Here is a 22,784-nt window from a genome sequence, read left to right as displayed (position 1 = left end):
AACTGAGTTTGATGTTTGCATGTTGCACATAAATACTGTAAAAAAATTTTGTTGGTATTATTTTATTTTACTTTTCTTGCAACCATGTTGTTTATGCACATAATTATTTTTTTTTTCGCTTGCTTCCTATGGTTTGTATGGTTTTAAATTTATTATTGTTTGTAGTTTAGTTTATAGTTGGTTTGGATCAGTGAGGTTTGGATAAATTATAGTCAGAGTAGATGGTATAAATTGTGAAAAATATTATTATAAATTGTGAAATATTATTACAGTTTAAAACAGCTGTTTTCTATGTGACTATCTGTTAAACTGTAATTTATTTCTGTGATGCGCAGCTGTATTTTCAGCATCATTACTGCAGTCTTCAGTGTCACATGATCTTCAGAAATCATGATAATATACTCAAGAAACATTTCTGATTATTATCAATGTTGAAAACAGTCGTGCTTCGGTGTTGCACAATATTTTTGTGTGTGATGTGTTTTATTTTTTTTTTTTGGATTATCAGATAGAAAGTTCAGCATTTATTTGAAATGGAAATCTTTTGCGACATTATAAATGTCTTTACTGTCACGTTTGATCAATTTAATGCATCCTTGATGAATTAAAGTATTAATTTCTTTAAAAAAAAAGAATCGTACAAACCCCAAACTTTTAAACAGTAGTGTATTGCAAACAATATATTACATGCACACCACATCTGCATATTGCCTACTGCTCTTTTTAATTAATATATGAAACAGTAAGCATTTATCTTCTGAATAACATTGTAAAAACTAGTATGTTGCTTGTTAAGTCTTGGTTTTCCTAGAAATGGCTGAGTCGTCTGCGTCTGTATAATTCTCTGATTCATTCATTATGAAGAGATCAGATGAGGAAGCGCCTGGAAACCCTTCCAGTGTTTCTCTCACTGCATATTATATCATCAGATGGCTGAGAAACGCAGAGATGTAATGCTTCAGCGACGTCGCCCAGCCCTAAACTCCAGCATGATCATTATCAGGCTTCCCATCTGCATGGCTTGTTTGGCTTGGATTTCCTCTTTACTCAATTTTCTGTAATCAGGGAGTGTTTTCCCAGTGGGTTCTTAAATATGAAGGATGGTTTCTCAGCTGTAGATGTTTAGCCCTTTTGCTGGAGTCTGTGTCATTTATTTTGCAGTAACGCTCCTGACAGCCGCGCTCTGTAACGCCGTCGGCAATCTCTGCGATGACAAACAGCACACGCTCACAGCTGCATTACATTACAGCTCAGTGTGTTCATTTAAATCATACAGCTCTGTTTGTTTCAGTACTGTAAAGAGATTTACAGTTATTTATTTATTTCTAAATAGGAAGCATGTGGTGTAAAAATGAGCTTAAGTGGCCCTAAATGGTTATTTTCAATTCAAGTTTATTTGTAAAGTGCTTTTCACGATACAAATCACTGCAAAGAAGCTTTACAGAAAATTATGTTTCTACAATATATTTAGTAGTAGCTTGTCAAATTGATGTACATATTGCAGAAATGTACAGTAAAAATCATTTAATGACGTAATCAAACAAACGATAAACATTATTAAGAGCAATGATTATATTTTGCAATCAATTTGTTTTATTTGTTTTTCTAAGTTTAATTTATTTGTTATTTTTCTATTTTTTTATTTATTTTTCTTTTTTTGTATTTTTCTAATTTTTTATATATATTTTTAATTCATTCTTTTGTGTTTTTCTCATTTTTCTCATTTATTATTTTTCTAATTATTTTTATTTTTATAATTTATAATTATTTATATTTTTTCACTCTTATGCTTATCTATTTTTCAAATTATTATATTTTATTTTTTTTTCTAATATTTTCTTTCTTTATTTTTTCAGATTATTTGTTCACATTAATGTATTAATATTTATTCATTCTTATTTTGTTAATTTTTTTGTATTTTCAATTTTTTTTTATTTAAAAAAATCTAATTTTTTTATTATGTATTTGGTATAATTGTTATATAATTATAGCACACACACACACACACACACACACACACACACACACACACACACACATAAATATATTTAATTTAATTTATTCATAACTTATTTTTAGACTTTTTAAAAAAAAAATATTTTGATCTTTTCTATTTGTTAAGTGTTTTTGCATCCTTTTTCCCCCAGTATTCAGAGGCTTTTATTCTGTGGCACACGTGACTCATCAGAAGCGTCAGACACATTCGTCTCCTCGCGTCTGTGGTTCTTTATGGATCATGAATGCTGTCCGAGTGCATCCCATCCCACTCGTTAGTGAGTGAGTCAGTCAGTTGTATTTTTTTGGCTGATTAGGCGTCTTGTGGATGATGGAAGATGATCATGATGGGAGGTTTTCAATAACACCATTAGTGTCTGTAGCTTTAGCTGTTTGATGACTCTGTTCTTGTGTTGATGTCCAGCTTGTGGTTTCCAGCAAGCTTTCTGAATCCCACATACAGTCACGCTCGAAGACCAGCAGTAAATCAGGCCGGTTCCTAGTAAACCGTCAGGTGAACGTCTGTCCAGGGATGCCGTTAATCGCTCTTCTCTCGTCTGGAATAAGCACTTCATTAGTGTTGTTTGATATGGATAAATCACAGACGGGTTATATCTTATGTGTGAGTCTGTTAATAGACACAGAAATAGGAACGGGCTAAAATATCCAGATCTTATAAGAAGGATTCGGTGTAATTGTGAGCAGCTCTAATGAAGAAACCGCTGCTGAGTTTGTGGATTAAAGACTCTCGAGTCAGAGCTGATGACGCTTTTTCTTTTTGATCATTTGCTCATGAGAGCTTGAGAAAACTCAGTGTGCTCAGATGATGTTACTTCAGTGTTGTAATATCAGGATTAGTTGATTTGACAACAAGTTTTCAAAATTCACCTTTAATTGCGCAGTAGTAGTGTCTTTGTATCCCAGAATCCTAAGGCCTGTTAGTAATTCGATTTTCTAATGAAAGTGTGAGTGGTTCTTACTTGCTGCGGTGATGTTAGGACTTTAAGTCATTTCTTCGTGTCTGAACTCTGAAGTCACAAAAGTCCTGCAACCTCAAAGTCTCTGTGATCTTCTGCTCTCAAGATATGATGCACTTCCCTCCTTCAGTGTCTTTTGAACATCCTGTTTGTTTGCTTGCTTGTTTATTTTATAATTTATTAATTTTTCAAAATATTATGTTCATTTATTTTTTCTTTTTTAAATTTATTTTTAATAATATATATAATATATAATATTTTATAATTTATTAATTTTTCAAAATTTTATTTTTGTTTATTTTATTTATTATATTTTAACATTTTATTTATAATTTTTTTATTTTTTTTTTTTTTTTATTTTTTATTTTATTTATTTGTTTAATGTTATTTTTTTTTTTATTTTTTTACATTTTTTTCTGTTTATTTGTTTTTCATTTAATGTATTTCCTTTTTTTATTAATTTGTATTAATTATCTGATTTATTATGTTTTGATAATTATATTTATTTATTACTTTTTTATTTTCCTAATTTTTTGGTATTTATTTTTATTATTTATTTATTTATTTTTGTCATTTATAAGTTTTATTTATTTTTTTTCATTTTGTATTTACTTTTTAAAGTTGATTTTTTAAATTTATTTTTTCAATTTTTTATTTTTTTTTATTCATAAGATTTTTATGACTTTTTTGTTTGATTTTATTCATTTGATTTTTATGACTTTTTTGTTTATTAACTTCATTCAAAACAAAAAAATAAAATGTTTGTAAAAAATAGAAACAGTCACCTAACCTTGGGACTATTAAGAACGCTTTCGGTTTCTGTTAAAATTTCAGCTGGTCCACCTTTGCGTCAAAAAATCGCTTTCATCATATTCATATAACCACTTGGAAATGAGGGGGGGAAAAAACATCTGGTAGGTTTTACATGACAAGCCCCAAATCATGATGGAAACAAACTGACCCCTGATGTGGAGTTTTGTGAGCGAAACAGGGGGGATGGAATGAGACTCAAATAGAGCTCCATTGTGGCGCGAGCAGCTAGAACCAATAAAACTTCTCCTGGACTTAAAATTTACATCTCACTCATGCTTTGACACGCAAGGAGGGCGGCGGGTTCTGTCTGCCAGCCTGATTTTGTGACGACACGACGGGAGCGGAAGGGCGCGAGTCCCGTCTGCAGTCTGATGGAGAAAGCAGAGGAGGACGGAAGTCTGTCCTGCAGTCTGGAGAACCACAGAGAACAAAGAAAGCCGAACGGCGGTCCTCTGGACGTTTCAGGACGGTTTGTGCGATGACAGCAAGGAGGCAGAGTCTGTCTGCAGTCTGAGAACACAGAGTGATAGAGAAGAACGTGTTTCTGTTAAGTTTAGACGGTTTTAATTCTGAATTGTTGATTTTATAGAATGGTTGCTGTGGATCCGCTGTTTCAAAGAAAAACACAAGAAGGGAAATTGTCATTTAGGCTCGGGGGACGGGTCTTCATTGGCCGTTTTCACTTTCACATTTTTTTCGAGAGTTTGACTGGGAGAGCTTCATTTCTTGGACTCTTTATACACAACAAAAAACGGTGTTTTATCGTAGCGCTAAATCACTATATATAGATTAAAATGCTGGTTTTCTGTTGAACTTTCTGTTCCATCTGGCATTCCTGAAAAACTAATCGAGGGGACAGGCAAACATTTGATAATAAATCAGGGAAAATAAATGTTTCTTGAGTATATTTTTGCCATGATTTCGGTCAGATCATGTGTGGACATTTTGCACGACTGGAAGTAATTGATTGCTGATTGAGTGTTGTAATTACAGTGCTGAGCACATCACAGGAAAAAAATTAACCCTGCTAACAGAGATGTGCATCCAGAAAAACAGTCTGGTTGTTTCCATTACTAATAATATTTCCACAATTTTTTACTCGATGTTTTTGGATCAATAAATGCTTCTTATCAGTGAAACCTAACACTAATTGTCAATAAGTAGCGTGTATATGTGTATTTCCTTATAGCTTTCCAAAAGCGTTCTCGATTCTTTGGTTTGAATTCATTGTTTATCTAGCGGATTATTTGGCAGCAGAGTTGCTATTTTAGATCTGTTAATCTTAGAGATATCTTGCGTAGTGTGAGCACACTGCGCTCAGTTTCTGAACACGTTTGAATCATCGGGTGACACTCCAGGTTTGGTATGAAAACTCGGAACCCGTCCGTGTAAGTGAACCACAGGCGGCTGTATATCGAGGCGGTTCGCGGGACGTTCCTCGTGAATGTTTAATCGGAGGGCCGCGCTGACATGACATGCTGCTCCGGGCCTTTTGTGCTGCTGACAGTCCGGCGGCGATGGAGTGGCCGGTAGGTTCACGCGCTTTAGATTCAACTGCTTCCTTGTGTGCGCGCTTTAGATTAATGCTCCTGTGTGTGTGTGTGTGTGTGAGTGTGATGGAAATGTAGCGTAGGCTGTAATACTGCTGCTGGGATCCTTGAATTGATGTCTGAACTGAGGTGAACATACGAGCATCGCAGGGAGTGTGAACGGCACAAAACTTCTGTGAAGAAGACCAGCAGACTGTGGTGGATTTGAGCAAATGTGGATATACTTTCTCTGCAAGCGTGGATTTTTATCTTGTTATTGTGTTTAAAAAAGGCACAGATGCTTAAAAATGAGAGATTTCTTGCTACACTGACACACTTTTAGATTTTTTTTTTTTTTTGTATTTTACAATTAATTTAATAGTTGTATTAAATTTCAGTAAGTGTTTTTTGTTTTTAATAATTATTAAATTTTTACTAATTTTATTGGTTTTCAGTAAATATTTTTATTTGACTTTTTAAACTATTTTATTAACTAAGTTTTTTTAAATTTATTTTTAAGTGTTTTAAGTGATTTTATTAATTTAATACTAATTGTTTTATTTAGAATAAATAAATAGAATATATAGAATTTTTTTTTGCCATTTCAAAATTTGTTTTTTTTTCTTTTTAATTATTTTAATGATTAAAAATGTTCCATTATGTATTTTTTTATATATTTTACAATTATTTATAATTTTTTTGATTTTATTTATTTTCAATGTGTTTTTAATTTTTTATTTTAAAATAATTTATTTTTAATTTAAATTATGATTTTAAGTTTTAGAACGTTTTTTATTTTATTTCATAGTTATTTTAGTTTTTTAATTTTTTTATTTCATTTTAAAGTAGTATTTATTTTTATGTATTTTTTGTAATTTCAAATTATTTATTTTTCATTTGACTTCTTAATTTTATTCATTTATTTATTTATTTTACAATATATTTTAAATAATTTTTAATGAAGCGTTTCATTTAGATGTGTTGATTCAGGATGTATGAACTGCACGAAACCACTGCAGAAGATTGTCTTGAACATTTGCACGACGTGACTTTAGTGATCAGAGCTCAAGATTTCACCGCAAACAATATTTTCTTGTTCTTATTTTTAGGATTCCTATCTTGTTTTTGCATTTAAAAAGGGCAAAGATGCTCAAAATGAGATATACTTCACACACTGAATCGTGCATGATGATTTTTCTTCCCGCACTGACAAATATTTCTGTTTTTCAGCATCAAACTCACTAAAAATCTATTTTTAAAACAACATCAACTATTTGTCAGGAAAAGAAGATCATCTTTTCTCATGCACTTTTGCTTCTCCATTAAATGCATCTCGTTTGAAGTCAGAAATATTCCTCGTGGAAAGCGACAGAAATCCAGTGTTTCTACAGTGATGATGATGTTCTTCTTCTCAGATATGTGTCACCAAGATGTTGTCTAGTAGCTGCTGGGGGTGGGACTCCGCTCATCAAGCCCCTGGACACTATCCCTGAGGACCGGAAGGTGCAGCGCACGCAGAGCGGCTTCGACCCCTTCGAGAAGCGGGGCCTGGTAGAGGGGGAGGGGGGGGGGGGGGCGTCAGGTGAAGCGCGTGCACTCGGAGAACAACGCCTGCATCAACGCCAAGAGCTCGTCCTCCGGGAAAGAGTCTCCCAAACTCCGCCGTCACTCCAGCCCCAGCTCCGTGAGTGTCTCCCTCGTTAATGACGATTAGAGTTGATGACTGCATGCCTAATTTGACACTCTGATCGTTTGCTTGTAGATATTGTTTGAGAGCTTCATTAGCTGCTTATTTTATTTGGGTTTGTTTTTATTATAACGGTCATTAGACATGATGAGCTGTATATCAGCTACATCAGGGATTCCCAAAAATATGTGTCTGCTGAACTCCTTTCAGCTGAAATATTTACTATATTTTTACCATAATTTTAGTATTTTTAGTATTTTATTAGTGATTATGGTTTTTGGTGGTTTTTGGTATGATGGTATGCAGTTATAATATTTATTGTTTTATTTTTTATTTTTTGTTTGTTTTTAATTTTGTTTTGTTTTATTTATTCATTTATTCATTCTAATTTTACATGATGATTTTATTAATGTTTAGTAAGTTATATTTTATGTAGAATTTCTTTTAAATATATTTATTTTAATTTTACATTGTTTTTTTTATTTTACTAAGTGTTTTTAGATTTTTTTGTTTTAAAAATATTTAAATAATCTTTTTTACTTTTACTTTTGTTGTAATTTTTATTTTTAGTATGTGTTTTGAGGTTTTTAAATTTAAAATGATTTATTTTTTATTTTACTTTTTAATGATTTTATTCATCTTTAGTACATTTTTTTATTTTTTTTTTTTTTTGTTTGTTTTTATTTTGTTTTTTTGTATTTATTTTTTCAATTTTTCGTGTATTTAATTTTTTTGTTTTTTAAAAATAATAATTTTAGTGTTAATTATTTTTATTCATTTGAGTAAGTTTTTAACTAAAAATTGCATTTTAAAATTATTTTTAATTTCACTTTGATTTTATTCATTTTTATTTATTTTAAATTCATTGTTTAAATTTTACTTAATGATTTTATTTGTTTTTAGTGTTTAAAAAATATTTTAAAATTATTTAAATTTTACTTTTTAATGCCTTTATTCGTTTAAGTACATTTATTTAGATTTTTTTTTTTTTTTTGTTTTTAGTGTTTATTTCAATTTTGCGGCATTATTTTAACTAAGGGTTAGCTATTTTTGGTAAACAACACTAAAGTTGCTCTTGTTTCAAACCTTACATAGTGTGGTCTACTTTTGTAAACACCACTTTGTTAAACCTTACATACAGCATTTTGTATAACTACTATATGAAGTATGTAATTCCCAAAGCGAGGCACGTTTGACCTGAGAGGTTTGACTTGAGGTGGGAAGTTTGAGGTGGGCAGTTCAATGGATGATTATCAATAGTTGATTATTGATGATTGTAAGGCCAGATAGAAGGAGCGGAGAGAGTCAGCGTGACCTCTTTAGCGTAATTATTTTAAGGCCAGATAGAAGGAGCGGAGAGAGTCAGCGTGACCTCTTGTGGGGGGGATGGGATTTTTGAAATCCACTCAAACCTGTTCTCCACAGGGCCCCTGCACTCCCAACGCCTCAATCAGGATAATAAAGGCCGTGTTAAGGTGCTATCAGTGCGTATGTGTTTACTGATGGTTTCTTAGAGACAGCTGGTGTCTGGTGTTGATAAAGGCTGCAGGGTTTGCGGTTACAGCCACATCGGAGCAGAGCGTCTTTTCCGTGAGGTTTCAGGTAATTTTTAGCGAGAGCTTATCCGAGTGAGTCGCTGCGGATCGGTGTCAGGCTGCAAACCTGATTACTGAAGAAACGCTGCGTTTTCAGGAGCATTACTGCTGCTGTGCATTTGCCCTTCAGTTTGAGTTACATTCAGTACAAATTACTCTGAGATCCACTTAAAAAAAAAAGGAAATTGAATGCTTACCTAAAAACAAATCAAATTGTAATATAACATTAAAATAGATCATTTTAAAATAACATATCTAAATAAAATATTTACTTAAATAAAATAAAATCATAATTTAAATTAAAATAAATTATTTTCAAATTTAAAACCCAAAATTCTTAGCAAAAAAAAAAAAAAAAAAAAAAAAAAAAAAATATATATATATATATATATATATATATATATATATATATATATATATATCATATATACATATATAAAAATAAATAAATTAAAGCTAAAAAATTTTAAACAAAAAAATCTTCTGTACATAGCAACATACCACATAGTAAAATCATAGTGTCTTGTATGATGTATGTTAAAATTAGGGTATTAAAATCATAAAATTACTATTGTTTTGAAATAATACCGTTACTAATAATGTATTAAACGTTTATTTCTCTGTAATATACGCATGACAGTATATATAAAGCACTGAGCTTGAGTTTGGAAGTATACCAAATTTACTTTTATTAAAAATCTCCAAAATCTAATTTTTAATGGAACATTTATATATATTACTCTTATTAAATGTACTATTATTCTTAGCAACCACTCCAAGTACCATAGCAACTGCATAGCAACACCTTAGCAACCACCCCGAGTACCCTAGCAACCACATAGCAACCTCTTAGCAACAACCCCGAGTACCTTAGCAACCGCATAGCAACACCCTAGCAACCACACTGAATACCCTAGCAACGGCAAAGCCCCATGTACATTAGCAACACCATAGCAACCACCCCAGGTACCTTAGCAACTGCATAGCAACTCCTTAGCAACCAACCACAGTACCCTAGCAACTGCATAGCAACACCCTAGCAACCACACTGAATTCCCTAGCAACCGCATAGCAACCGCCCCATGTACATTAGCAACACCAAAGCAACAAGCAACCACCCCAGGTACCTTAGCAACTGCATAGCAACTCCTTAGCAACCAACCACAGTACCCTAGCAACTACATAGCAACACCCTAGCAACCACACTGAATTCCTTAGCAACCGCATAGCAACACTTTAGCAACCGCCCCATGTACATTAGCAACACCAAAGCAACCACCCCAGGTACCCTAGCAACTGCATAGCAACACCCTAGCAACCACCGAGTACCCTAGCAAATGCATAGTATTATAAGAATAATAGTATTATATATTCAGTATTATACTGAACTGACCAACAACTTCGGTGATTATAAAAGGAACGTTCGTGATGTGTGAGTCAGTGATTATAGAGACTTCCTGCTGAATGAATCCTGGATCTGACCTCACGTCTGCTGCAGCATCACACAGTATTCTCTAATAAAAGTGCGTATTTTTTTATGAAAGCGAGCCCAAAGTTCGGAAAGGCAGATTCGTACGAGAAGCTGGAGAAGCTCGGCGAGGGATCCTACGCCACCGTCTACAAAGGGAAGAGCAAGTGAGTTCAGACCGGCTTCCTGCGGGGCGTTACCAGTGATCACATTCATTTAGTCATGAAACCATAAAACACAGAATCCAGAAAACACCACATTTTGGGGAAAAAAAATAGAACGTAGAAAAAAGTAATTTAATATGGCCCTATTATTATACAAGTTATTTTAAATGTAATTATTATTTTTTTTAAATATTAAACGTTTTATGAATTAAATTGATTGGACATGCTTTTTATTGCATTATTGCAATTTAATTAAACCAGAATCCAGAAATATCATTGGAACAGGATTCGGTGAAAAGTCGATTTGTGAGGCATTGATGATGTCATCAGAGAAGGAAAGTCGTTTCAGAGGCGGAGCAAAACTACTGTGGCTTTAAATAAAATGTATTAAATTTGTGAACGCCGCACATTTAACGATGATGCACCTTTGATGAATCGACAATGTTTACGTTAGGGTTTTTATATTATATGTATGCATATTTGCATATTTTATGTCTATCAAATTTTTGATTGAGCAGCCGGAAGTAGTAAAGCATAGAGATTTCAAAATAAGAGTCCTTGTGAATTCCAGGCTTGTTTATGATTCCATAAACCTCGTTATGCATGAATGCTTTTTTTCCTGGATATTTTCGGGTCTCATATTTCTCTCATCTTTTCGAATGTGCATCTGAAGTTGTAAACCATGCCCATTTCAAAATAAGAGTCCTGCTGTATTCAATGCATGTTTATGATTAAACATCCCTCGTTATGAATAAAACTTTTTAAAGTGATTATTATTATTATTAATACTTGGATTCCCATATTTCTCTTATATTTTCGAATGAGCAGCTGAAGTTATAAACCATGCACATTTCAAAATAAGAGTCCTAGTGTATTTAATGCATGTTAATGATTAAATATCCCTTATTATGTATAAATTTTATTATTATTATTATTATTATTAATACTTGGGTTCCCATATTTCTCTCATCTTTTTGAATGAGCAGTTGGTCAAATTTTTATCTCATCTTTTTGAATGAGCAGTCCTTGTGTATTTCAGGCTTGTTTATGATTAAAAGCCCCTCATTATGCAGAAATGCGTAAATATATCTATCTATATATATTTTTTATTAGGATCGGCACAATAATCTTTTAATTTCCTTTTCTTTAAACACATTATTGTTTGAGCAAAATCCAATATCGATGGACCTCTACTTCATTTGTAATGAAATAAGAAAACATACAGTAAATCAATTTCAATACGTATGTAAATATTAAATAAGCATGTCTTGAGTATTTAAGCTTGCAGTTACTTGGATGTGAGATGCAGCCTGTTTAATTTAAGTCAAATAATTTGAGACCTCATGTGTTTTGAGATTGTATGGGCTTTTTCTGTAAGTGCACGTGGTGTTAATTTTATTTGTGCCGGTCTTAAACTCTACTGAAACCCTGCTGTATTTCTCTGGGTTCTTTGACTCGTAACTGTAAGCAAAGAGGCAGCAGATAATTATTATTATTATTATGTGAAATCTGAATGAAATGATTTTTTATATTGCTGTAATAAAAGCCAGAGGCTGAAATGACGCGTCGAATGAAAGCCTCTCCGACGGGGGCATGTAACACCTGTTTCTCCTTCATAAATGAAAATCCGGAAAATAAAATTTCAGCCAGCGTGAAATGAATTGCGCGTTATTGTCAGTGTTTTTCATAGTAATGATGTTATTTGTGTGTAAGTTCATTATGACCTCCGTGTTCAGATTCACTCCACTGCCTCTAAATTGCATTTCAGTGACTTTAAGTCGACAGTAAATCACTCCTGACCCGGTTTATTGTCTTCAGACACGCTCCTGGTCTCATTGGGCACAGACCATCAGTGCCTTTTATTTAAAAACACAAAACAGTTTCTCTGTAGTTTTGCTCTGCCTCTGAAACGACTTTCCGTTTTCTGATGACATCATCAATCCCTGCTCTCAAGTCTTTGGATGATAGTCAACTGGATAAAAACATACTGCACACATGGTCATCTGTTTGACTTTTTTCCCCAAATTCTGTTTTCTGTTGCAATAATATTCCTGGATTCTGGTTTAATGCTTTAATTAAATACATATATAAATATTTTCATATAGAAGGAGAATGTCCAAGCTTCAGTATAATATTCCTGGATTCTGGTTTTTTTATTTTATTTTATTTTATTTTATTTTATTTTATTTTATTTTATTTTATTTTATTTTATTTTATTTTATTTAAATAAATAATTAAGAAATAAAATTTACAAATAATTGTTATTATTTTATTTTACATTATTAAAATGTAAAATAATGAATGATGTTATTATTTTATTTTACATTATTAAAATGTAATTTTTTGTATGTTTTATTTTTATTAAGTATTTTAAATTAATCTTTTTGAGCAAATTATTTTTTTGTAACTAAATGGAATTGAAAATTTATATAACTAATAAATATAAATAATTAAATAAATTGGATGGATAGATAGATAGATATTATTTATTTATTTATTCAAGTTGCCTTTTCATCCAAATGCACAACAATTAATTTAATTAAAAAAATAACAATTAAATAACAAATTATTTAAATGCACAACTAAATATGAAATATTTCAGAGTGAAACATTAAATTAATATAATATAAAATATATTACAGTTAAATATATAAATAATATTATGTATATATTGGATCCCTGAATATATGGTTTCATGCTGCAATATTATTTATTTATTTGTGTACTTAAATGATTTATTTTTTAAATACATTTGATACATTTTTGTGCATTTGGCAGACACTTATCCGAAGCGACTTGCATTGGATTTCAAAGTGTACAGTTTATCAGTTCATGCATTTCCCGGGAATCAAACCCGTGATGTCAGAGTTGCTGTTTGACCTACAGGAATGTAAACACAATGTATGGATCAGTCCTGTGATACAGATGAACCTGTGTTTGCAGGGTGAACGGGAAGCTGGTTGCGTTGAAAGTGATCCGTCTGCAGGAGGAGGAGGGAACACCGTTCACTGCGATCAGAGAAGGTGAGTCTCTCCATCGCACGCTTGTTTTACTCTGGCCTTCATATAACAGAGAAACTGAAGCTGAAGTCTGGCACCTGTGAGAACAGATCATAAACAACATGCTGCTCATATGAAACTGTGTTGACCTGCTCGTGTTGAACTTTAAGGCAGTGTTTCTAGAAGAGCGTACTGCAGACGTTCATAAATCTGTGTAAATAATCAGTAACAAAAAAAGTCAAATCAACTGCAACGTTTCAAATAAAAAAGTTTCTGAGCTGAATCAGTGACAAGAAAACGAGAAAAGCGCTTCAGTGAGGGATTGACCGTCAGGGCGAAGTTAATTCTTATATTTTTCATATCTTTTTATTTTTAATAATTTTAACTGGCATGTGTCTTGTGATCAGATACTTTAATAATACTGGTTGTTATTATTATTATTTTTATTATTTATTTATTTTTTATATCATGTCGTTCTCTCCCTGTTTGACTTTGTCTTTTTTTTTTTTTTATGATACATATATTGTGGTTGTGCACAGTTTTTTTTTTTTTTATTTTTTTTTTTTTTATTTTTTTTTTTTTTATTTTATTTTATTTTATTTTAATAAGAAAGAAAGAAAAAAATTAACAAATAAATGTTATTATTTTATTTACTTTTTGTTTTAATTATTTAATTTTATTTACATTTTTTGTTTTAATTATTTTAATTTATTTAAAAAAATTCTTAACAAATAAATAATTAATAAATAAAATAATAAAATAATTATTTGAATACTTTATTGCATTTAATTTTACTTTAGTTTTTTTGTAAATTTTTTGGAGCGTTTTTTTTTTTTACTTTTAGTTTCTTATTATTATTTGTAATGTTTGTTTATTTATTATTATTATTATTATTATTATTATTATTATTGCTCAGCGATGGATTGACAGTCAGCATGAAGTTGATCAAATCCATTAATAATGTTTACAGATATTGGTGTTGCTGATTTCCCACTAAAACGATGTCACTTCCTGTAGGATGATGTCATTCAGGAACTGGCTTTTGTTAGTTAAAGTGATTTTACAAAGTAGAAGATACATATTTACAACTATCACTATATATTAACGTCTTTTATGCGAAGTATCTTATTCAGATCAGCACAAAATAAAAAAATAACATGCATTTTGTAAGATCCCTCTTATGTTGGTAGAATAATGAACCTTTTGTTTGTGAAGTTTTGAGCACAACTGTATTTGACAGCAGGATTGACTCACGTTTACTCACTATCTGAGCTTTTCTTTCGCCCTTGAAAAATTAATCACATTTCCACATTCTCGAGAATCTGTTTCCTTTCATCATGAAACGCGCTTGAAGTGTTTCGCGCCGTCTTTGTAGTAAATTAAGTGTTTTTCTGCTCAAAAGAGATGAGATTTCTGTGTTGTACAGTTCAATCGTATAGTTGTAATGCAGAGATAAACACGTCGGACACATTATAAAATGTCAATTAATTTTATTTACTGTGGGTCTTTAAAAAATTCTTGTTTCTTTATTCATTGCTCTTTCATTTGAAGCTTGGCGTTTGACATTTTATGTGTTGTGAGACTTTATGGTGCAGTTTCTTTTCCCTTTTGCTGTGTGGAAAAGAGCAGCGTTAGAGTTATTTATGGAAGATGAGAATTTAAATGCATTATTGTTGTTGTTATTATTATTATTATTATTATTAATAATAATTTTAATTTTATTTTATAATTATTTAAAAAAAGTATTTTATTTAAAACTAATTGCATTTTATTTTACTTTAGTTCATTATAGGTTTTTCATTGTTTACTTTTTTACTTCACTTTTATCTTCTTATTTCTTATTTATAATTTTTTTTGTTATTTATAATGTATTTATATTTAAATTATAACAACTCTAAAATAAAATAATTTTATTATTATTGTTGTTATTATTATTAATTTTATTTTATAATTATTTAAAAAATAATAGTCATTATTAATAATTTTATTTTATTTTATAATTATTTTAAAAATAATTGTTTTATTAAAAAATAATTATTTGATTTAATACTTATTGAATTAAATTTGTTTATTTGTTTTTATTATTTATAATATATTTATATTAAAATTATAATAATAATTCTAAAATAAAATAATTGTATTATTATTATTATTAATTGTATTTTATAATTTAAAAAATAATAGTAATTATTATTTTATTTTATTTTATAAATATTTTACAAAAAATAATTATTTCATTTAATACTTAAAGAAATTAATTTTTTTGTTTATTTGTTTTTTATTATTTATAATGTATTTATATTAAAATTATAATAATAATTCTAAAATAAAATAATTGTATTATTATTATTATTATTATTATTTTTCATTTAATACTTAAATAAAAATAATAGTAATTATAATTAGTTTATTTTATAATTATTTTACAAAAATAATGATTTTATAAAAAAACATTTATTTTATTTAATACTTATTGAATTTTATTTTACTTTAGTTTATTATATATTTTGATAATTTTTTTTTTTATTTTTTTACTATTTTGTTTCTTATTGTTTTTTATAATGTAATTTTTTTAATAATTATTTATAATGTATTTATATTAAAAGTATAATAATTCTAAAAATAAAACAATTGCATTAATAATAATAAAAATAATAATAATAAAAAGTTAATAAAAGTTCGGCTCAGGTCTGGGTACAAGTTATTAGTTATTTTTAGTTGAAGTCACTATATGCACATCGGGCCTTCTGTTTTCTGTGTTCATGTGAGCATAGAAAACCTCACATCAGGGAAACTTACAGCTGTTTTTATATCTTACATCCAGGAACTGCTGACTTACAGAGAAATTGACATCTGCTTCTGCATTATCAGATTTTAATATGGAGAAATAAATCATAAATAAGAGTAAAAGTGGTGTGCATTGATTGGTGTTAATGAGTTTGTGTTTGTGTTTGTGTGCAGCGTCTCTGCTGAAAGGCCTGAAACACACGAACATCGTGCTGCTCCACGACATCATTCACACCAAGGAAACCCTGACGCTGGTCTTCGAGTATGTGGTGAGTATCAGATCTGCTGACAGGATGGAAAGCAGGCCTCGGCGCTCTTCTATAAATAGTGTGTAGTTCTGGTTATTTTCTGAGAGTCCACACACATCCCGTCTGCTGTCCTGTGCCTCACCGCCGCTGGATCTCGTCTTTGTGATGCTTCTAGTCAGCATTACTCCAGCCTGAGGTTTATCTTTCAATCTTCAGCCATGTTTCCAGAAACCGGTCGAGTTCTGTCGTCATTTACTCGCTCTCATGCCGTTCTGGCCCTGGTGACCCTCTATACTGCTTACTTCTGTGAAACACACATACACCTTTATTATTTATTGTTATTTAATTTTTTTTTTTTATTTTTATTTGTTTATTTTTTTTTTTTTTTTTATTTTTTTTATTTTATTTTTAATGCTAACAATATAATAATGATAGTAATAATAACAATAATAAGGCAAGCTAACAGTGATTTATACTGTCCAATATTTCTTTTATTTTTCTAAAAATATTTATTGTTTAATTTTAAAAAAAAAAAAATTATTTAGTAGCATTTTAAGTTTATTGTCTTTTTTTAACTTTATTTAGATTTTTGATTTAACTTGTAGTTCTTCTTATATTTATAATTGTTATATTTTTAATAATAATATGATTGTATAATTTATATTTTTAATAATAAACTTAGATAATACTTCTAATATATTATAATAATATAATAATTTGTAAATCTATAAGATTTTATGATTATAATAATAATAATGCTAACAATATAATAATAATAATAATAATAACAACAATAATAATAATAATAATGCATGTGAACAATGATGTATAGTCCAATATTTATTTTATTTTTCTAAAAATATTTATTGTTTTATTTAAAAAAAATTGTGTTATTTTACAAAATAATTATTTATTTTATTTAATACTTTATTGCATTTTATTTTAGATAATCGTACTTTTTGACTTCTTTAATTTAGATTTTTGATTTTACTTGTAGTTTCTTATTATTTATAATTGTTTATTTTTTTAAAATAATATAATCAATTATTATTATTGATAAATGTCTAATAAAAACAATAGTTCTGCTCAGGTTCATGTTATTAGTTATTTTCACAGTCACAAAAGGAGATTTTAGGCTCTAGAATTCACACACACACACACACACACACACACACACACACACACACACACACACACACACACACAAAGACACCTTAAAAGGACAATGATATTAGTGCATATTATGCATATTTCAGGTCTTCTGAAGTCAAATGAAAGATTTGTGTGTTGAACAGACTGAAAAATAAGTTTAAAGGCTCTTGAGTTTAAATTAAATTCATTATTGATTATTTTGGTGATGATTTTATGGTGTATTTGTTTTGAAATGATCACTATGAACTGTTGTGGTGTGGAAAAGAGCAAGGGTTGGTAACTTTGATTTTTCTGGGTGAACTATTCCTGTAATATTGAGAGTGTTGTGTTCGATCTGAATGTTTCATGGCAGAAATAGAGAGAGTCTGCTGGTATGTGAGACTGAGGTAAAGCATTAATGAGATCAGTCATTACAGTCCCGTTTGCCTCTGCGCTCTCTTAAAGGTCCCGCTTAACGTCTGAAGCAGCTTCAGAAATGCCAGTGGAAGTGTTAATGAGCCTAAAGGGACAAACTGTGTCCGTCGTCAGGGAACGTCTGGTCAGGAGCTTCAGCTTTGCTTCTCTGCTGGATTAAAGATTAAAAAAGTAAAAAAAAAAAAACTTAGGGTTTTTGATTTTTTTTTTTTATTTTTGTTTTTTTTTTTTTTTTTATTTTATTTTATTTTATTTTATTTTATTATTTATTTATTTATTTATTTATTTATTTATTTATTTATTTATTTATTTATTTATTTTTATTTTTTTTTTTTGGTGTGGTTTGTTTTGCTTTGCTGTTTTATCTAATTTTATAAAATAATTAAAATAAAATAAAATAATTTTATTTTATTAAAATATGTTTTTTTAATATGGAAATATTTAATTTTAATATAAAATATATTTATAAATAAATATTGTTAAAATAAACATTTATTCTTTTAATTTAATGTCATTGCATTTTATTATTATTTTTTTTTTTTTTGTATTTTGTAAATTTTTTTATTTTTTTTTTTTTTTATTTTTTTTTATATTTATATGTATTTATAGTTTATTTATTATAATTATAATAGTATGTAGTTAAAATTAATAATTAATAATAAAAAAATAATAATACATAATGTATAATTATGTATAAAAATATTTATTTATTTATTTATTTATTCTTACTTCTTGAAACACCAACTTTTATTTGACCTAGAAAATTGGGCTTAATAGTCTAAATCTATGAAGACTTGTGCACAGTGAGACAATTATGTCAAAAAGGTCAAAATAAATGAGAAGCATTGTAAAAGTAGAGAATCAGCAATCACAGATCCAGACGGGAGATTTCTCACAGGACAGCCTTAATTAGTTAACGTGACTAAAGCACAGTTTGATTCAGGTGAGTTTAAAATCACAAAGTTCATCTTTAAAACATGATTTTGCTTCTTCAGTGAAGGCTAGAGCTCCTCCAGAGAGGCTTTCAGACATGAATTAGTCCATTTGCTCATTAAAACTGATCCGTACAGTAAGAAAAAGGTAAAGGTCAGGAGAACATGCCCTTTCCAGCTAACTCAATACATTTATGTTCCCAGCGCACCTTCAAATAATTGTCCACTGAAAACGATACGTGCACTTAAATAAAGTGCACATGTATAGGAAGTGTATATGTATAGGCAGGATATCATGAGTTTTTTTGATTTCATGATTGTGTAAGTATTGTTGATTGATTTGTTTTTTTGATTGAATTTGATACTTTGTGTCAGAAAGTGTTATGACATGCATTTGACGTTTGCTTCATGGAGAGGTCAGTGCATTGTGGAACACTTACACAGATCAAAATTTTATCATTTTGCTGCAGTTTGCTGGTTGTAGGGTCTTGGGCACGTGTTTTTTCATTTTATTTTTATTCATTTATGCATTTATTTTTTATTTTATTATTTATGGGTCTATTTTAGGGTCTTGGTCACATTTTTTGTTTTATTTTATTTTAGTATTTTGCTGTGGTTTGCTAGTTTTAGAGTCTTGGGCACATATGGTGTTTTATTATTATTTTATTTTTTATATTTAATTCTTTTTTTTGCTGTGATTTGCTGGTTTTAGGGCCTTGGGCACAGTAGTTTTTGTTTTGTTTTGTTTAATTTATTTTATTTTATTTTTATTTATTTGTTTTTGTGGTTTGCTAGTTTTGGGCACATGGTGATTTATTTTTTTATTTTATTTTATTGTATTTTATTTATTATTAATTATTTTATTTTATATTTGCTGTGGTTTGCTGGTTTTAGGGCTTTGGGCACATTTGTTTTATTCTATTTAATTTTATTTTTTATTTATTAAAAAAAATCTTTTTGTGACGAGGTCAGTTTTTATTTTAGTTTATTTATTATTTATTTATTTTTATTGTGATGATGGCAGTTTTTATTTTATTTTATTATCATTATTTTTTTATTGTGACGAGGTCACTTTTTATTTTATTTTATTTTTTATTTATTTATTTTTATTGTGACGATGTCAGTTTTTATTTATTTATTTTTTTATTGTGACGATGTCAGTTTTTATTTTAATTTATTATTATTTTTTTATTGTGACGATGTCAGTTTTTATTTTATTTTATTTATTTATGTTTATTGTGACGAGGTCAGTTTTTATTTTATTTATTTATTTTTTTATTGTGATGAGGTCAGCTTTATTTGATTTTATTTTTTATTTATTTTTATTGTGACGAGGTCAGTTTTAATTTTTATTTTTATTCATTTTTTTTTTTTTTTTTTTTGTTTGTGATGAGGTGAGTGTCAGAGCCTCTGGTTCCCTGATTAGCTTTATTTTGCATTGTGTGCCTTTCTCATTCCAGCCGTTGTCTCTGATATAACACATTTCTTTTTACTCTGGTAAACAGTATTTTCTCGTGGATTGTACATCCTCTGGCTAAATTGGATGCGCTGCGGCTCTGATTTATTCATGAGAGCTAAGCTAACACGTCGGGTGTCAAAGAAAACAATCAAAAGGCGAAGATTGGGCAGCGGCTCAGCTATTGATAGCTGGGGTCTGTTGAGAGAAGCGTGCCGGAGCTTTAGATATTAATCTGAGCCACTGCTGAGACTCATTTCACTCAGAAAATGCTGCCGCGTTTAGACGCGCCGCTAACAAACACTAGGTTTTGCAGCAGGGAAATCAATTCATTTTGCACGGCGAGCGGTTAATAATGATTGACGGCGACGGACAGGCGCAGCTGAAGCGTGTTTGAGCGCGCGACTGCATTATTCATGAAAGGAAACACGTTTATCTGCGGGTGTTTGCAAATATCAGCCGCAGAATCACAGGACTGAGCAGTGCATTGTGGGTATCAGACTGGTTTTGCTGTCAGCTCTCACTTGCAGGAAAAACCAGACGGGAGATTTCTCACAGGACAGCCTTAATTAGTAACGTGACTAAACGCACGTTTGTTCAGGTGAGTTAAAATCACAAAGTGCATCCCTTTAAACCATTGATTTTGCTTCTTCTTCAGTGAAGGCTAGAGCTCCTCTCCAGAGAGGCTTTCAGACATGAATTAGTCCATTTGCTCATTAAAACTGATCCGTACAGTAAGAAAAAGGTAAAGGTCAGGAGAACATGCCCTTTCCAGCTAATCAATACATTTATGTTCCCAGCGCACCTTCAAATAATTGTCCACTGAAAACGATACGTGCACTTAAATAAAGTGCACATGTACCGGCAGGATATCATGAGTTTATTGGATCTCAAGAAGGAAAAAGGAATGTCAAGGAAACAGTCTTGATGATTGATTCGATCCTTCACAGAAAGAAAATACTTTGTGTCAGAAAGTGTTATGACATGCATTTGACGTTTGCTTCATGGAGAGGTCAGTGCATTGTGGAAACATTCACACACAGATCAAAATTTTATCATTTTGCTGCAGTTTGCCGAGTTGTAGGGTCTGGGGGGCACATTGTTTTTTCATTTTATTTTTATTCATTTATGCATTTATTTTTTATTTTATTATTTATGGGTCTATTTTAGGGTCTTGGTCACATTTTTTGTTTTATTTTATTTTAGTATTTTGCTGTGGTTTGCTAGTTTTAGAGTCTTGGGCACATATGGTGTTTTATTATTATTATTTTATTTTTTTATATATTTACTTTTTTTTTTGCTGTGGTTTGCTGGTTTTAGGGCCTTGGGCACAGTAGTTTTTGTTTTGTTTTGTTTAATTTATTTTATTTTTATTTATTTATTTTTGTGGTTTGCTGGTTTTGGGCACATGGTGATTTATTTTTTTATTTTATTTTATTGTATTTTATTTATTATTAATTATTTTATTTTATATTTGCTGTGGTTTGCTGGTTTTAGGGCTTTAGGCACAGTTGTTTTATTCTATTTAATTTTATTTTTTATTTATTAAAAAAAATCTTTTTGTGACGAGGTCAGTTTTATATTTAGTTAGTTTCATTATTTATTTATTTACATTTTTATTGTGATGATGGCAGTTTTTATTTTATTTTATTATCATTTTTTTATTGTGACGAGGTCACTTTGTTTTATTTTTTATTTATTTATTTTATTGTGATGATGTCAGTTTATTATTATTTATTGTGACGATGGTCAGTTTTTTTTTTTTTTTATTTTTTATTTATTTTTTTTGTGAATATGTTATTTTTGAAATCATTCTAACATGCGAACACATTTTATTTTATTTTTTATTTATTTTTATTATCATCAATTTTTTTATATGTGAGATTGAGTCACGCTTTATTTGGTCCGGAATTTTTTTTATTTATTTATTTTTAAATAAAAAAAATTGTGACGAGGTCAGTTTTTATTTTATTTTTATTTATTTATTTGTTTTGTTTTTTTGTTGTGATGAGGTGAGTGTCAGAGCCTCTGGTTCCCTGATTAGCTTTATTTTGCATTGTGTGCCTTTCTCATTCCTGATTATTTTCTTTATTTTTATGTCCAGCCGTTGTCTCTGATATAACACATTTCTTTTTACTCTGGTAAACAGTATTTTCTCGTGGATTGTACATCCTCTGGCTAAATTGGATGAGCGTGAGACTGCGCTGCGGCTCTGATTTATTCATGAGAGCTAAGCTAACACGTCGGGTGTCAAAGAAAACAATCAAAAGGCGAAGATTGGGCAGCAGCTCAGCTATTGATAGCTGGGGTCTGTTGAGAGAAGCGTGCCGGAGCTTTAGATAATTAATTCTGAGCCACTGCTGAGACTCATTTCACTCAGAAAATGCAGCCGCGTTTAGACGCGCCGCTAACAAACACTAGGTTTTGGGGCAGTTTTGTAGATTGGAAATCAATTCATTTTGCACGGCGAGCGGTTAATAATGAGGACAGGCGCAGCTGAAGCGTGTTTGAGCGCGCGACTGCATTATTCATGAAAGGAAACACGTTTATCTGCGGGTGTTTGCAAAT

At 30.0% G+C, this 22,784-nt stretch overlaps 1 protein-coding gene across 1 annotated transcript in view; it reads left to right on the top strand.

The window, feature by feature from the left end:
* The window catches only part of LOC109074372 (cyclin-dependent kinase 14-like), a 190,540-nt gene that overhangs the window by 36,644 nt on the left and 131,112 nt on the right, over positions 1 to 22,784 (top strand). Inside the window, 6 exon segments of the mRNA XM_042773286.1 lie at positions 6,730 to 6,777; positions 6,779 to 6,865; positions 6,897 to 7,002; positions 10,141 to 10,231; positions 13,172 to 13,251; positions 16,189 to 16,283. Of these exon segments, the coding sequence (XP_042629220.1) occupies positions 6,730 to 6,777; positions 6,779 to 6,865; positions 6,897 to 7,002; positions 10,141 to 10,231; positions 13,172 to 13,251; positions 16,189 to 16,283 (507 nt within the window).

This window comes from Cyprinus carpio, chromosome A16 (genome assembly GCF_018340385.1).
Source record: "Cyprinus carpio isolate SPL01 chromosome A16, ASM1834038v1, whole genome shotgun sequence".
Taxonomy (NCBI): domain Eukaryota; kingdom Metazoa; phylum Chordata; class Actinopteri; order Cypriniformes; family Cyprinidae; genus Cyprinus; species Cyprinus carpio.
Note: the sequence above shows the minus strand (reverse complement) of the source record. Positions and strands in the feature narration are given on the sequence as shown.